Source organism: Diorhabda carinulata, chromosome 9, assembly GCF_026250575.1.
Source record: "Diorhabda carinulata isolate Delta chromosome 9, icDioCari1.1, whole genome shotgun sequence".
Classification (NCBI taxonomy): domain Eukaryota; kingdom Metazoa; phylum Arthropoda; class Insecta; order Coleoptera; family Chrysomelidae; genus Diorhabda; species Diorhabda carinulata.
In genome coordinates this window covers 1,418,871-1,436,104 of record NC_079468.1, presented here as the reverse complement: position 1 = coordinate 1,436,104, position 17,234 = coordinate 1,418,871, and the positions used below count along the sequence as shown (strand labels likewise).

The 17,234-nt window shown below is 28.9% G+C and overlaps 2 protein-coding genes across 4 annotated transcripts; one reads left to right on the top strand and one right to left on the bottom strand.

Annotated features, from left to right (window-relative positions):
- Nucleotides 1-14,437, top strand: LOC130898195 (uncharacterized). 3 transcript variants are annotated; one of them, XM_057807293.1, is made up of 7 exons: nt 1-134; nt 2,908-3,081; nt 4,835-5,085; nt 6,576-7,212; nt 9,629-10,416; nt 11,715-12,333; nt 13,941-14,437. In XM_057807293.1, the coding sequence occupies exons 4-7, from the start codon at nt 6,726-6,728 to the stop codon at nt 14,435-14,437; spliced, it is 2,391 nt and encodes a 796-aa protein (XP_057663276.1). In that variant the 5' UTR covers nt 1-134; nt 2,908-3,081; nt 4,835-5,085; nt 6,576-6,725. The 3 variants fall into 3 exon arrangements, with proteins under 3 accessions (XP_057663276.1, XP_057663273.1, XP_057663275.1); XM_057807290.1 differs by lacking the exon at nt 1-134 and adding an exon at nt 171-455; XM_057807292.1 differs by lacking the exon at nt 1-134 and adding an exon at nt 2,001-2,078.
- On the bottom strand, nt 14,414-16,288 carry LOC130898196 (N(6)-adenine-specific methyltransferase METTL4). The gene is made up of 3 exons (XM_057807294.1): nt 15,833-16,288; nt 15,554-15,762; nt 14,414-14,959 (listed from the first exon to the last, which is right to left on the bottom strand). Exons 1-3 carry the CDS (start codon nt 16,177-16,179, stop codon nt 14,466-14,468), a joined length of 1,050 nt encoding a protein of 349 aa, XP_057663277.1. The 5' UTR covers nt 16,180-16,288; the 3' UTR covers nt 14,414-14,465.
- Between the last annotated feature and the right edge of the window lie 946 nt (nt 16,289-17,234).

Below are 17,234 nucleotides of genomic sequence, written 5' to 3'. Positions count from 1 at the left end.
TACACAATAGTTAATCCGATAAGAGTTTATATTATTGGAAATATCGATGTATTTTCCGAATATCTTCGTTTTATATGTTTGTCTCTCATGTATAAAAGACTGAATGGTATTTGTGATAAATTTGATGTGAGTTGGTAAGTACGGCGCGTTGCGCGAGAAGCTTCATGTTGAAATCGCGTATATAATATATAATTATTGTACCATAACGTTCGAATATCTTCATTAGGATCACAATTAACGTGAGTAAGATCATTAAAAGCAAGTTAATAAATAACTACCGGAACGCTTTCTGATAGTTTACTAGAAATTTTTCGGTAGCTAACAAGTAGTTGCATTTTTTTTATATAAAGTTGGATGAGCAGTATGAAAAGAATTATTGATTAAAATAAATTTAATACAGTGTTTAGTGATGTGGGTGATTGTTGCTGCAATTTGGATGTCTACTTTAATTTCCCGTAAGCATAGTTTTTTTTTTATTTTCAATTAATATTCAAAATAGATTTATAAGGATAATTATAATAATTTTGAAATTGTTAAGGAATTATTTGAATAGATAGTTAAATTTATATATCTTCGATTTTACGATTTTCCTCAAATACTTTCCTATTTTTTTTCTTTCTTTTCAATTTTTTCACTATTTTGCTATCTTTATATATTTTTACTGTACTTTTCTTTATGGATAAGGACAAATTTATTAAAAAACAAGCCCACATGTGTCTTGGAAGACTGTTTTTTCCAAAAACAAACCCTCATGTGTCTTTGGAGATTGTTTTTTCCAAAAATAAACCCTCATGTGTATTTGGAGGTTGTTTTTCTCAAAAATAAACCCTCATGTGCCTTTGGAGACTGTTTTTCTTCCAAAAACAATCCCTTTGTGTATATAGAGACTGTTTTTTGTGATTGAAACTGATTTTTTTCAAAAACAAATCCTCATTTGTCTTTGGAAACTGTTTTTCTTAAAAACAAACCGTCATGTGTCTTTGGAGACTGTTTTTCTCAAAAACAAATCCTCATGTGTTTTTGGTTAATTTTTTTTTTCAAAAACAAACCATCATGTATCTTTGAAGATTGTTTTTTCCAAAAATAAACCCTCATGTGTATTTGGAGGTTGTTTTTCTCAAAAATAAACCCTCATGTGCCTTTGAAGACTGTTTTTCTTCCAAAAACAATACCCTTGTATATATAGGGACTGTTTTTTTGATTGAAACTGATTTTTTTCAAAAACAAATCCTTATTTGTCTTTGGAAACTGTTTTTTCTTAAAAACAAACCCTCAGTTGTCTTTAGAGACTGTTTTTCTTCAAAAACAAACCTTTATGTGTATATCTTTGGTTTTTATATTGATATCTTTTTAATTTCTTCTTTTAATGTTCTTTTCTTTTTCTTTTTGTTCAATATATTCCCTTAGTTTTTTTTTTATTTTGTTGCTTCTATTATTTATTTATTTCTTCCAATTCTGTATTTTCAATTTTTTATTGCACTTTTCTTGTTATTATCTCCTACTTTTCGTTTTTCTTTTACTTCTCTTATTTTTTCATGCCTTTTTATGACTTGTTTTCACTTTTCCTTTTTCTAAACCTTCAATTTCCATTTTTTTTTCATTTCCTTAATTTATTCATTTTCTTCTCTTTTCATATTTTTGTCTGTTCCTTCTTTTTTGCTATTTTTTCAATTTTCATTGGTTGTTTCTCTATTCCTTTCACTTTCCTTTTTTCGTTTCTTTTATTTCTGTTATTTTACTGTTTATTACTATTCCTCTTTATTTTTTTTCCCTGTTTCATTTTCTCCTACTCATTTTATTCTTTTTTTTTCACTTTTTGATAGATCTTAATAACAAAAAACGAAACATTTTTTCCTTGGTAATTTATTTATTAAAAAAATAATGATTGTTATATTTTTTTTTGTTTTTATCACTATTCCACGAATTGTTTTTATCAGTTATCAAATTTCTAGATATCTATCTATGTATAGATAGATATATGTATTACAAATATTTAGTAGTTTCTATTGCAAGATGATACCCTACAATTAAGTATATTTCTTTTAACTTTACGATTGAAATGAATAAAATCAAAACAGGTAAACTAATTTTTTTTAAATGTCTTAAGACAAACTGTATACTGTATACTACTGTATACTTTTTTTTTAAATAAATGTCTGTTATGAAAAACTTGTCGCTATATAATTAGTGTTGTTAATTTTGTCGTTTAAAATTATTATATTGAAACGAACTTGGAACCCTACATGACGATTTATTATTCTCAATTAATGTCACATTAGATATAAATAATTCTGTGGAATTGTGACTTGTTTTAAATGGGGAAATAACAAAAATTAAATTACGTAATTTGGTATTGTAAAGGGAAAGCTAGGCAGTAAGTCACTGTGTTTTATGTAAAACCTAATTACGATTTCCAGTAGATCTAAAAAGAAATATTTGATACTTTGTGCGCATGCGTTAAGTATAAGTGAAGCAGATGGAAGTTTCCTTTGAAATACAAGACTAAACAGCAATGGTCATAATTTCATAACATATACTGACAATGTTGCCAAATTGGCTATAAATAACGCAAATGCGGTATTTTCCTTATCATGTTGAAAAAAATTTTAATTTTTTTAATAGGAAGCTTTGTGATCCGAAAAATTATATATTTATTAAATAATATTTATTTTTTATGTATCTAGGTATAGTTTAATGTAAGAGAAAACGGAACTTCTAGACTCACTTTGAAGATTGATTTAACAATTAGTAATTTAAATATGGCAACCTCGCTTTTTCTGCCAGCTGATTTATATTATTTCGTGACCGTGGCTGTTTAAAATCTTGTGTATATCGATATTGAACGTTGGGTTGTGTCAACAATATAAACTGTTATTTTACGTGTATATTTGTAATAAATAATTTCAGGAAATGTTTCGGGAGAAAATGCGGAAGAAACGAACCAACATCAGTATAGAAGTAGCAAATTTTCAGTCGGTTTTCATCTATTTTTACCAGTGGCCGGATTGATTTTAGTTGTTTTAGGAAGGAGACAAATATTTGAAAAACTATTATTACAACTCGATAAAAAATATTTAACAGGTAGTGGCTCTTCTAGGAACTGACTTTTTATAGAAAAAAATCATTATTTGTGCTTAAGGACTGATTTTTTTTCAAAAAACAAACCGTTAGTGTTCTTTGGAAAATGTTTTTTTTAACAAATCCTCATTTGTCTTTGGAGTCTGTTTTTTGTATTTGAAGCTGATTTTTTTCAAAAAAATCTTCTTTTGACGTTGGAAACTGTTTTTTGTGTTTGGGGACTGATTTTTTTTCAAAAAAAATCTTTATTTGACGTTAGGAACTGTTTTTCTCAAAAACAAACCTTCATTTGTCTTGGTAGATTGTTTTTTTCAAAAAAAAATTATTTGTCATCTCAAACTGTCTTAATGTTGTTGGCAGATGGCGCCACTTAAAATTTTTCACATGTACTCAATCGAAAAATTTTACATTAAGACAGTTTGCGACGATAAATGACGGAATTTTTTGAAAAAATAGTCTACCAAAATAAATGAGGGTTTGTTTTTGAGAAATAACCGTTTCCAATGTGAAATATTTGGTCAGAGTTTGTAGATGACTAAACAGTGTTGCCAACTTATCTGCCACAGTATGAATATCACCAAAAATTCCAGTTTATTTGAAATTTATGAAATCAATTCAAATTATCAAAGAAATTTCGTTGTAAATAATGAAAAATATTCAATTAATTTTTCAAAATTGAACAATTGAAAAATTATTTTTACTTCAAACTTCATTATTGCGTTATAGTGCGTCCATTTTACATCACCATTATTAATTTTACATAATAAAAACATATTTCAATCATATATTCCGTAGAAATCATTTCTTCTCGATAAAATCCTATTTGAATATAGTTTATTCAAAATATAAATCGGCAACACTGTACAGACCATTCGTTATTATAACGTACCTTATAAGCGCTTCAACTGGTTCGTTTAGAGATGGGCTTACCTATTATATTTCCACCAGTTCCATAATAACAGTTCCCCAATAATTTTTTTTGGGATATAAATGATTTTTGATTATTTTGGAATTACGAAAAGCTTCTAATGGTATAAGTATCGTGTATAGTCGTGCAAGATCGTTTTTTTTTCTAATATTTTGCTACTTTCTATTAAATGAAACTTTTATATGAGTATATATATATATATTTATGAGGTAAACTAATTAAAACTAATGGTTTGTTTACGAAAAAAATCATAAAAGTTAATAGACGTAACAAGAAAACTCAATATAGTTGCAATGTTTACGATACGCACATTTCCTATTAATGATCGTGACCTTGATGGGTAATCGTCGATTTTCAATAACGATTTTCGCAGTTTTATACACTATAGTAAGCAAAAAAAATCGACTCGTCTCAAAATCTGTAGCTTCCATTCTAATAAATGCATTGCATCGGAAAATTTTGAATCGTCCCATGAGGGATGGCGTGGCGTGGCGGGACGTGGCGTGGCGTGGGGTGGCGTGTATACGCAGACACATATTCGTCACTAGTGCGCTTCGGCCTTAATAGTTACGTCTATCTACCAGCTTAGACGTTTTGAAATCACCAAAAGTTTTTCGAAAAATTAGTATTTCAATTTTATTCTATAAAAATGTTTTTTTTTTAATTTTCCAAAAAATGTTTTTTGTTCTGTGTTGCCTAAACAATATGAAAATTGAGTATAATTAGATAACAATCTGCTAAAAACTAATATACGGGGGATGTTTGAAAATTTTTTTTTTCTATTTGAACAACGTTGTTAGATTTTCTTATAAAATTTTGCTATTTCAGTGATCTGCCCCAATTTTATAAGAAAAGAAGCGCTATTGAAATGGGCTTGTAATAGATTACCGCCCACTTGGTCTTCTTATTCCTCTAAAACTTTATCCGGGGGGATAAAAGATTTATGGACTGACGGGTCTTTACTTTGTACTTTAATAAATACGGGGGTACCGGGGGCTTGTCCTAATCCCCATCGACATTGGAAACAACCACCATCACACGCACAAGCTTTGGCCTATAAATATTTCGGAGTAGCCCCGGTAATTAATTTTTTTTTTTTTTCAAATTTAAATAGTAAAACAGCGGGAAACTAGAAACGGTTTTTGGTTAAATCTCATGAAAAATTATAAAAAAAATGGCCCGGAAAAACATGTGGAAATTATTAGGTTTTTTCATTTTACAAGTTTCAGTACATTTCTTCAAATAAAAGGGGGGAAAGTGGGAACCTTGTTATCAAAAATTTCCTCCAGGTCCGGTTCTGCTTAGCCGATTTTTAAAACCTTGATATTGTTTGAAAGGATCTAATGCAATAAAAATCGATTTTTCAAGAATCGATTCGAATCGATTTAAAAATCGATCTTTTTTGAAAAGAATCGCCGTTTCTACCTTGGACGTCTTAAATTACAAATAAATAACAAATCGATATTTTTGACCACGATTTTTTAGGAATCGATTCATCAGTTTACAATAAGAATCGATTTAAAAATCGATCTTTTTTCAAAAAGATTCGCCGTTTCTACCGTGCACGTCTTAAATTACAAATCGATCTTTTAGATCTCGATTTTTTATTAATCGATTCATCCGGTTACGATTCGAATCGATTTAAAAATCGATCTTTTTTCAAAAAGATTCGCCGTTTCTACCGTGAACGTCTTAAATTACAAATCGATCTTTTAGATCTCGATGTTTTAAGAATCGATTCAACCGGTTACAATTCGAATCGATTCAAAAATCGATTTTTTTTCAAAAGAATCGCCGTTTCTACCTCAGACGTCTCGGTTTGCAACTAACTTACAAATCGATCTTTTAGATCTCGATTTTTTATTAATCGATTCATCCGGTTACGATTCGAATCGATTTAAAAATCGATCTTTCTTGGAAAGAATCGCCGTTTCTACCTCAGACGTCTCGGTTTGCAACTAACTTACAAATCGATCTTTTAGATCTCGATTTTTTATTAATCGATTCATCCGGTTACGATTCGAATCGATTTAAAAATCGATCTTTCTTGGAAAGAATCGTCGTTTCTACCTCAGACGTCTCGGTTTGCAACTAACTTACAAATCGATCTTTTAGATCTCGATTTTTTATTAATCGATTCATCCGGTTACGATTCGAATCGATTTAAAAATCGATCTTTCTTGGAAAGAATCGCCGTTTCTACCTCAGACGTCTCGGTTTGCAACTAACTTACAAATCGATCTTTTAGATCTCGATTTTTTATTAATCGATTCATCCGGTTACAATAAGAATCGATTTAAAAATCGATCTTTTTTGAAAAGAATCGCCGTTTCTACCTTGGACGTCTTGAATTACAAATCGATGTTTTATTAATCGATTCATCCGGTTACGATTCGAATCGATTCAAAAATCGATCTTTTTTCAAAAGAATCGCCGTTTCCAATCAAGTTGTGAATCCAAAATTTTGAAAATAATTTCCACGTGTTTCTCGACGCCAAATACGGCCGATTGCAGTTCTTAGTTTCCCGCCCGCGGTACAAAATTAGATGATTTCTCATCGATTCTACAGATTTTTTCAAACGACGAACTGAATAAGAAATTAACGTCGACATTAGACAGAAAATTTCTAAAATACTTGACGGATATTCAAAAATCCATTAACCGCACTACGAGTACCGATAGGGAAAGCAAAATTTCCGAACGCTATATCGTCAGAGGCATGGGACTATTTTCCGGCGAGCAATACAAAACAGCCGAATTTTATATCTATTTAGACGAAAACATCGACGACGATAACGAAAGCAACGTCATAATACAGATAAAAGGACCGTTCGGATCGTTCGGCGAAGCCGTGGCGCCGAAATTGATAAACAAAAAGAGGAAACGCAGACCGATTAAAAACGAAAGACGACCCTCGTTGAATCTGATCGAAAATTTGCAATCGCTCCAATCGAACATCATCAATTTCACTAGGAGTCCGAGGAAAATATGCGGGGAGGAAATCGACGTGGAAGCCATATTGGAAAATGATAGAATTAAAGTGACTTATTTTCCGAAACATCAAGGAATGTACGAAATTAGTTTGGTCGGTGGTGGGGAAGTGTTGAAATGTAGTCCTTTCAACGTTCATATTTTTGCTAAGGATAATAATTTAGATGGAATTGATCTGAGGAGGAAACGTACGAAAACTGTTAGAAAAATTACAGGTAGGACATTTTTTTATGTGAATTTCTTCCGTGATTCATCCATTTTATTGAATATGTCGTTAAAAAATGAGTAGTTTTATATTATTTCGTTTCTGTGGTCGATTTTAGGGATTTTTATAGCGAATTTATGAAAAAAACAAACTAACACTTAACTATTCACTAACACTTGACACACTAATTTATTTAAAAACACTTTTCACTATCCCTATATATTCAATATGGCAACAAATTGTTTTATATACACTATCATGACATTCTAGAATAATCGAGTTCCTGGAAATCTCTAATTTTTTATTCATAGCAGATTAGTGGGCATTAAGCACCTTTTTTCCCCTTTTAGAGATATAACCAAAATTTCGTCGAGCCAAAATACGAGGGAATCGCGATAAAGTCAATTATAACATTTTGAGTTACCCTAAACTATTTATTTTTTTAATTTGCGTTACCTTTTACACTAATAAAACGTCTAGAAACAAAAAAAATTTGTTTAAATATCAAAAAATTAGTTGAAGCAAATAGATCAACCCTCGTATTGTCTTTTCCTCCGGATTTTAGAACGTCAAAATCCTTAAGTTGAATCAATGTCAAATTTTTTTCATATCCGTAATTGTTTTCGTAAATTTTACGTAAAAACGAAGATTTCAAAAAAAAAATAATTGAAATCGAAAAATTTTTCGATTTCGACGAGCCAAAATACGAGGGGAACGCGATGAAATCAATTATAAAATTTTGAGTTACCCTAAACTATTTATTCTCTTAATTTGCGTTACCTTTTACACTAATAAAACGTTTAGAAACGAAATAAATTTGTTTAAATCTCAAAAATGGGGTAAAACAAATAGATCAACCCTCGTATTGTCTTTTCCTCCGGATTTTTTTAACGTCAAAATCCTTAAATTAAATCAATGTCAAATTTTTTCCATATTCGTAATTTTTTTCGTAAATTTTACGTAAAAACGAAGATTTCAAAAAAAAAAATAATTGAAATCGAAAAATTTTTCGATTTCGACGAGCCAAAATACGAGGGGAACGCGATGAAATCAATTATAAAATTTTGAGTTACCCTAAACTATTTATTCTCTTAATTTGCGTTACCTTTTACTCTAATAAAACGTTTAGAAACGAAATAAATTTGTTTAAATCTCAAAAATGAGGTAAAACAAATAGATCAACCCTCGTATTGTCTTTTCCTCCGGATTTTTTGAACGTCAAAATCCTTAAATTAAATCAATGTCAAATTTTTTTCATATCCGTAATTGTTTTCATAAATTTTACGTAAAAACGAAGATTTCAAAAAAAAATGCTTGAAATCGAAAAATTTTTCAATTTCGTCGAGCCAAAATACGAGGGAATCGCGATAAAGTCAATTATAACATTTTGAGTTACCCTAAACTATTTATTCTCTTAATTTGCGTTACCTTTTACACTAATAAAACGTTTAGAAACGAAATAAATTTGTTTAAATCTCAAAAATGAGGTAAAACAAATAGATCAACCCTCGTATTGTCTTTTCCTCCGGATTTTTTGAACGTCAAAATCCTTAAATTAAATCAATGTCAAATTTTTTTCATATCCGTAATTGTTTTCATAAATTTTACGTAAAAACGAAGATTTCAAAAAAAAATGCTTGAAATCGAAAAATTTTTCAATTTCGTCGAGCCAAAATACGAGGGAATCGCGATAAAGTCAATTATAACATTTTGAGTTACCCTAAACTATTTATTCTCTTAATTTGCGTTACCTTTTACACTAATAAAACGTTTAGAAACGAAATAAATTTGTTTAAATCTCAAAAATGAGGTAAAACAAATAGATCAACCCTCGTATTGTCTTTTCCTCCGGATTTTTTGAACGTCAAAATCCTTAAATTAAATCAATGTCAAATTTTTTTCATATCCGTAATTGTTTTCGTAAATTTTACGTAAAAACGAAGATTTCAAAAAAAATGCTTGAAATCGAAAAATTTTTCAATTTCGACGAGCCAAAATACGAGGGGAACGCGATGAAATCAATTATAAAATTTTGAGTTACCCTAAACTATTTATTCTCTTAATTTGCGTTACCTTTTACACTAATAAAACGTTTAGAAACGAAATAAATTTGTTTAAATCTCAAAAATGAGGTAAAACAAAAAGATTAACCCTCGTATTGTCTTTTCCTCCGGATTTTTTGAACGTCAAAATCCTTAAATTAAATCAATGTCAAATTTTTTCCATATTCGTAATTTTTTTCGTAAATTTTACGTAAAAACGAAGATTTCAAAAAAAAAAATAATTGAAATCGAAAAATTTTTCAATTTTATCGATACTAAATACGAGGGGATCGAGATAAAGTCGTACATATTAACCCCTCGTATTGTTTTCTTCCACGGATTTATTGATGAATTTTAGTTTTAAATTTTTTCAATTTCTTGAAGGTAATCAACAAAACGGAATTATTTACGAAGAAAAAGTCACTTCAACAGATTCCAGAATAAAAATTAAAAACTTCGTAAATCAAATTGCAAAAAATGCTGTATCGGACTGTACTATTGATAAAAACAATAAAAAAACCGAAAAATCAATCAAATTAATCAGTCCCAACGAAAGTAATATCGATATACTGAAAAAGAATAATCAAAAAAGTTCCGAAAAAATACTTAAAAACTACGTTGAAGCGAAAAATGCGTCTGAAAATATTAATTACAAGGAAAAAAAAGCCTCAAAAAGTGCGATTGTTGAAAAAATCAACTTATTCGAGTCCAAACACGAGGAATCACCCTGTAAAATAGGCAATATACCAGTGCAAGGAAACACCGTCTCGAATAAACAAATTTCGAACGGCGGCGGCGATAATTCGAAATCAAACAACGCTGTTTCTGAACAAATAAGTAACGGCAAACAATTAATTAGCGAGTACAAACAAGTAGACCGTAATAATAAAAAAAATAAATTTGAAAATGAATTAAAAATTCCGGACAGTTCGCTAGAAAATTTCTCAAACAAATTGGAGGTTAAATATTTTAAGAGTATCGTTAACGAAACTAATAAATTGCAAAATAAAGATGACGTCAATAATAATTCTATCAGAGATAGAGTACAAATTTATTTGGAAAAATCGAGAGCCGGCTCTGGAATTTCGAAAAAAAATACTTCTCCGATATGCCCCGATCATATTGTACCGGAAGTAGATTACAAGAAAAAAAATGTGGCCGAAAAAAGAAAGGTTAGTAATTTTTTTTTTTTACTATTCGAAAGTTTTGAAAATGTTCATAGAAAAAAAATCGGTGTTTATATGATAAAAGAAAATATTTGGCAACATTGTAATTCTCGATAATGCAATTTTTACTATTCGAAAGTTTTGAAAATGTTTATAGAAAAAAAGCGGTGTTTATATGATAAAAGAAAATATTTGGCAACATTGTAATTCTCGATAATGGAATTTTTACTATTCGAAAGTTTTGAAAATGTTTATAGAAAAAAAATCGGTTTCTATATGATAAAAGAAAATATTTGGCAACATTGTAATTCTCGATATTGCAATTTTTACTATTCGAAAGTTATGAAAATGTTTATAGTAAAAAAACGGTGTTTATATGATAAAAGAAAATATTTGGCAACATTGTAATACTAGATAATGGGATTTATAAAAATTAGTCCAGTCGAAAAGACTGTGAATAAACACTACGTCGAAATATAATTTTTAGGTTATATTTCGAAAATATCAAAAAAAAGCTGAAAATAAAAGTTATGAAGCATAAAATTTTAGTCCTACCTCATTCAGACTATTTTTTCCTTATAAACGCACCCTTGAACCCCAGGAATGTTAAAACTATTAAACAAATGAAAATTTCTATTAAAAAAATTATAAAGAACAAAAAATTTTGGTAATTTTATCTTTCATATGACCTTGACCTCGAAACATCTTATTTCTGAGCATGCAATTCATATGGGGCGCTCATGCCTTTCCATTTTTTTTTCCTTCAAATTTTTCCAATTTACAAAAGTCTTCGGTCTTTTGGTTTGTAGTTTTAGTTTCTATTATAACAATATAATTGAAACGGTGCTGGTTACGCCATCTTCACTAACGACTACAAACCCAAAAGGTTAATTGTTTCCATGACCGTAGGAAACTGTAAAATTCTATTGAATCGTATAGAGATGGGCGTACCGATTGTATTTCAACCAGTTTAATAATAACGGTTTCTCGAATTCATTTTTGATAGTTTTTGAAAAAAAATTATTTTCTTCAATAAATATACTAAAGAAAATATCTATTTAGAGATCGTAATCGTGAGATTCTTGATTCACGTTGTTATACTAAATATTTATTTTTGAACTGTTAAAAGTCAAGTGGAAACCCCATCTCTATTAATCATATATTAACTGATTTTAGTTTTTTTTATTAAATACATGTTTTTAGTAATATTTATATAACTTAAAATGTTCTCGTTTTTGTATATTAACGTTAATTATTTTCTTAAACAATCGATTAATGAATTGAAAAAATCGATTCAATTTTAGATTTTCGCTCAATCTTCATTAGAAATCGGACCATTTTCAAACAATTCCTCATTTTCGGATAACGAAAATAGTTTAGGATCAAGTGTGAAAAAAATCCAACCGAATTTCAATATTTCAACCGATATAAAAGAACCATTGAAACGTTGGTCGTTATACAGTACGATAAGTTTACCGAATCTGTCATTAGATTCGGAAAATTCTTCGATTGGTTCGGTAAAAGATAGAAAAGACTTTTGGGAGAATATTTCCGCCAAGAGTGAGAAATCTGTAATGTCGACAAAAAGTGAACTTGAAAGGAGCAAATTAATTTGGAAAAAACCGACAATTAAAGAAAATAACGAAAATATTTTCAAATCAGCAGACAATATTTTATCTATAACTGGTAGTTTAGTTCGTACTAATACGAAAAAGTACCAATCTGTTGATGATTCTTTAGATAAATGTACTACTTTATCTATCAAAGAAAGGAAAAAATTATTAGTAAAACAAGCTGAGGAAATTGGAAAAATTACTGTTATAAATAATGTTGATGGAATAAAAAACAGTACGGAGAGAAAAAATAAAAAGTTCAATGTAAAATTTACTCCTATTCATGATAAAATCAAAAGATATAACAGCGGTGAGTATTAAATTAATATGATTATTTTAAAACGTTTTCGCCCAACTCTAGCATAGTACTTTGAATTTTTAATCAACAAAAACTTTAAATTATAACCTACAACAAATATTTATCTCTGTGGTTTGGAACTATCCGGAATCAAATTTTATAATTTTTTCCTCTATGTTTTATATTTTTCTATTAACAATACAGGTATTTTATAATTATCTATGTAAATTTGATATGTCAAGAGTTGACACTGAACCATAGACTTTACGCAATTCTTTATTTTACGAAGTTTTTTATATCAATTTTACCTTGAAAAATATATAAAATCCAATAGTGTGGAATTAAGAGTAAATTTTTTTATATCTAGAAATAGTCAAATGTGTTATTTTGACGTTTAGTTATTATAAACCACAGATGTTATACAAAGACTTAATTTACAATTCTGTGGTTATAAAGTAAGAATTATATTTCTATGATTAAATTGTCATTAGCATCTAACCTTACTTTTTATTTTCAAACAAACTTTGAAGTATCTTACGACGTAGAAATGATATAAATAATAAAATAATTGTTTTTGTTGTGTTTTAATTTTGTTTTTATATCCACAATACATATTTTGCTTCTATCTAGCATGATAAAGACTTTTGGAAGGAAATTAAACTGGTTTTTACGTAGTGAATCTATTTTTTGTTCCCATTTATCTTAACCATTTCTTGAGTCATCAGGTAAATTCCTTTTCAATTTTCCTGTGTTATGGAGTTCTTGGAGGAAATGAACGTAATCTTTACATAGTGAATCTATTTTTTGTTCCTATCTATCCTATTAAGGACTTTTAACCATTTCTTAAGTCAGCTGGTCATTCTTCTAGTATTTTGGAGTCTGGAAGGAAATTAACGTGATACTCAATTACATCCATACGTCCAAATGGATTCGAAGATGGTTTGGTATATCAGAAGCTAGTTTTTCCAGTAGTATTTCAGACTTTCCTTCGAGAACCACTGTAGTTCTTGTACCCATAAGTTTTTTTAAATAAAAGTTCCTTCCACATAAGTTTCAAGTCCACATGTAATTGTAGTTGTGATATTTTTTGGTTTTCAACTAAATTAGTGAGTGCAGGTCACTTTAGTTGAATTTGATTCATGTTCTAGTATGAAAATGCCATTTCCCAAAGTTGCTTTGACAATTTCATTCTTTATCAATAAGTCTATTTATTTATTGTACAAAAAAACTTTTTAATTAAGTCGAAATTTTGTATTAAAAGTATAAATTCCACTACATCTACCCTCATTTTATGTTATCAACTATTTTAACCCTATAAATATATATTTTTATTTGCAACTACAAGGTACCTAACTTGAATATATAAAAAAAATACCAAAAATACAAACGTTTTAAAAGAAGTATCAAGTAAAATCCTGTTTTTGATAACATATTTTGATTAAAACTAATCGTTAAAAAGAAATTCGCCGACACATCTAGTATTTATTGATCTACTTTAAGCATATGATCAAATCAACAAACTGTGAATTTTTCTTTAGATTATATATAGTTTTGGTGACGGTATATCTCATTTTTTTTTGTATAAATTTCAATTACTGTAACTTGGAAATTGATTTTAGCTTTACAATTATCAACTGGAGAACCTGTAAATGTACAACAGAGATTTGTAAAGAAAATTCATACTGCTCCCAGTATATCAACAAAAAACGACAATATCGACGTTCCAATTAATCCAGTACACCACCAATTCAATAAGGCAATAAAATATTTCAAAAATTTGGAGATACAATCTCAGAATAATAATAACGGATCGAAAAATCTCCACGAATCGATTAATAAAAACCCAAGTGTGAGATATAGAAGCGGAAGTTTGAATATACCAAATGTATCTGAAAGATACTCAATAAATAATCTCTATGATGATATTTTTGGTACGAAGGGGAGTTTCAAAGGCACCCCTAATAGATCAGCAGTTGTTAAAGCTTTAGCCACGTTTTCCAAAACCCCCAAAAGAAATCTTGGAGACAACGAAGATGATATACAGTACGATTTATTCAAATTTGTTAAAAAAAGGAAAAGAAAAAGTTTGAACTCGATTTTTGATATTTATTATTAATTTTTTTTTATATATATAAATAAACGTTTTATTCCATACAATTACATTTGAAAAGACACTCGTTTTGTAATTTCAGCACTTCGTTACCATAACTTGTCCAACCCGGAAGAAGATATCTGGCAAATATTTCCAAACGTTCGGAATCTTTCGATAAATATTTTTCCAAAATTTCCATTAAAGGCGGTTTATGCGAATGTAAAACACTCGGTATACTCACCAATATCTTACCGTCTACGGGAAAATTTGTTTTATTTGTTTTTCTTTTGGCGAATATGATTTTTTCGTATGGTTGTTTACCGGGGGGGTGAGAAAAGTTACATATTGGTTCGCCGGTTTTTGTTATTTTCAACCAGTACCATTTGGAAACGAATTCGACGTTCCAGTGTGGAAATAAATCGGTTAAGAGCGCGTTTGAATTTTGTTTGGAATTGGTGCACCATACTACTAGTAAACCGTCATCGGATAATAAGTTTTCTATTGGTAGTTGTTTTAAATCATCGTTATAAATCATTTTGTAACTATCTATAAAAGTATAAAAATTTATGGTTATTATTTGGAAGTGGGGTATACTTTATTTTTGGTCAAAAAATTTTTTTTTCAATTTTGGTGTGTTTGGAATTAGAATGAGATTTGAGTTTTAAAATCAAAATTTTTTTGAAAACAACTTCCAGTTTTGTTACCGAAAACTGTTCTTAGATTTGATATTTGAAGAATGTTGTATTTTTTTCGAATATTGAATACATAAGCGAACAATTTGGAAAAAAAACGATTGAATATCATGATTTTAACAAACAATTTTATAAAAAAAAAAAACAATAGAATACCATTTTTACAAGTTTAGAAAAAAAATTTAGGTTAGGTAAAGATTCCATTTCTTTGTAATGTTAATGTTAATATCATTTTCATTTGTTATATCCACCAAAAAAGTGTTGAAATTTGGAATTTTAAACTTTTTTGACCTAAGGGCATCAAAAAATGAATAAAATTGAAAAAAATTTTCATATCTCTATTAATTCAAAGAGGATTAAAAAAAAGAAAACAAAAATGATCAAAAATATGAATTTTTACGACAAAAAACATACTTCTAAACATTTACGAAATAACAAAAACTTTCACCTGTTGATTTTTTTCTTTTTCTTCTAATGTATTTATTCCACCACGGAGGATCCAACAGAATTACATCAAACTTTCTATCTTTCAAATAAATATTTATTTCACAAATATCTTTACAATAGAATTCTGTATTTACTGGAAACAAATATTTTGAACTATTTATTTCTTTAATAACAGCAGATCCACTATTTTTTCCTCGAACATCTACAACTCTATAACTCCAACATTAAAAAAGTAACTACTATTAAATAATCAATTATTTACTAGTTGTTACGTTGTTACCTGAAGTTTTCGAAAGTCTTGTTGATATAATCAGCTGTTTCGAGAGCCATTTTGTTATCGCCGGAACTCTCTTTTAAATATTCTTTTATATGCGGTAAAAAACTCACATATTTCTGTTTAACATCTTCTTGTTCTATTACGAGATCCTCAAATTCTTTCCTTTCTTCCTTTAATTTTATTCGTTTTTGCAATTTGGAACTATTTTTATATGGCGTGTTAATGTTGAATAAATTCGAGTTTAGCATGTAAGTATTACCACATGAAGTACACACGTTTTCACATACTTTGTTTATATATAATTCGTGTGAAATATAAAAACCAATTTCATTTTCGTATATTATACTCATCTTTATAAAAATAATTAATATTAACAGGCAGAAATACTGCACTTAACCAAAAAAAAATGTAAACAATTATTAAAAACACTGTTGCCAGATTTTTTATTACGACCTTCTTTCAACTGAGAGACAAAAATCTTTCGTATACTTAAAAAGTAAGTAATCGGATGCCTAGGAGAAAAATATTTTACCAAACATAAAATTGACGTTTTGCATTCATGAAACTGATTAAATTTACTAATTATAAATAGTAAAAAACAACTTTAAATATTTCAATAATTGACATTCTATTTCGTTTTATTCTGGCAACATTGGTTAAAAACGTTACTGTAGTAGCGCCACATTTTCCAATACGGATTTTTTTGGTACTACGTTCCAATTAATATAACAAAATGGAGCGCACCTGCCTGAAAAACAACCCCATTGATTAATAAACTAAAGGTCTCTTTACTCTAACACAACAAAATGATCATGATTTGATACATATTTGAACACATTTTGACGGAAAGTGTGACAGAATTGTGTGTTGCCTAACTGGTAAGTTGAGATAGGTCTTATTTAGCGGACGACAACGTTGTACAACCCTAGCGGAGTCGTTCGGTGTTATATACGCTACAAACTCAACACCACATTCTGGAACGGACACCATGTTTCAGTGTGCTAGTTAGCGGAAGTGAAATTTGTTAAATCGTCTGTGTTCTGTGATCAAACGTCAAGCTGTAACCATTGACAATCTTTAAAATCATATTCTGTGATTTGATCTTTTGAGCTCGTTTCTCGTGTTGTGCTTATAATTTTTTTCGAACTTGGGAAGCTGATCACATTTTATTCAACTTATAAAGTGAGGTATACAAGAAATGAACCACAATATTTAATGTTGTTTTGTTTGTTTACATTTTACTCTAAAGTGATGTCGGGTAATTTGTGACGTCATAATACAGTCAGATTCTCGATATATCGATATTTTTTTCGATTTTATTGATTCTGTTTTACAAAAAACAATCGTAGGATATTTATTAAACAAATTCTTAGTAATTATTGTTTAATTTTAATAAAACAAGTAT

What these genes read in the sequence shown, in the direction of transcription:
- LOC130898195 (XM_057807290.1), top strand. Translation starts at nt 410, where the DNA reads ATGTGGGTGATTGTTGCTGCAATTTGGATGTCTACTTTAATTTCCC. An exon ending in CGATAAAAAATATTTAACAG is followed by an intron (nt 3,082 to 4,834) that starts GTAGTGGCTCTT and finishes TTGCTATTTCAG; the next exon opens with TGATCTGCCCCAATTTTATA. An exon ending in AATATTTCGGAGTAGCCCCG is followed by an intron (nt 5,086 to 6,575) that starts GTAATTAATTTT and finishes TCGATTCTACAG; the next exon opens with ATTTTTTCAAACGACGAACT.
- LOC130898196 (XM_057807294.1), bottom strand. Translation starts at nt 16,179, where the DNA reads ATGAGTATAATATACGAAAATGAAATTGGTTTTTATATTTCACACGAA. An exon ending in AAGACTTTCGAAAACTTCAG is followed by an intron (nt 15,763 to 15,832) that starts GTAACAACGTAA and finishes TTGGAGTTATAG; the next exon opens with AGTTGTAGATGTTCGAGGAA. An exon ending in AAAAAGAAAAAAATCAACAG is followed by an intron (nt 14,960 to 15,553) that starts GTGAAAGTTTTT and finishes ATACTTTTATAG; the next exon opens with ATAGTTACAAAATGATTTAT.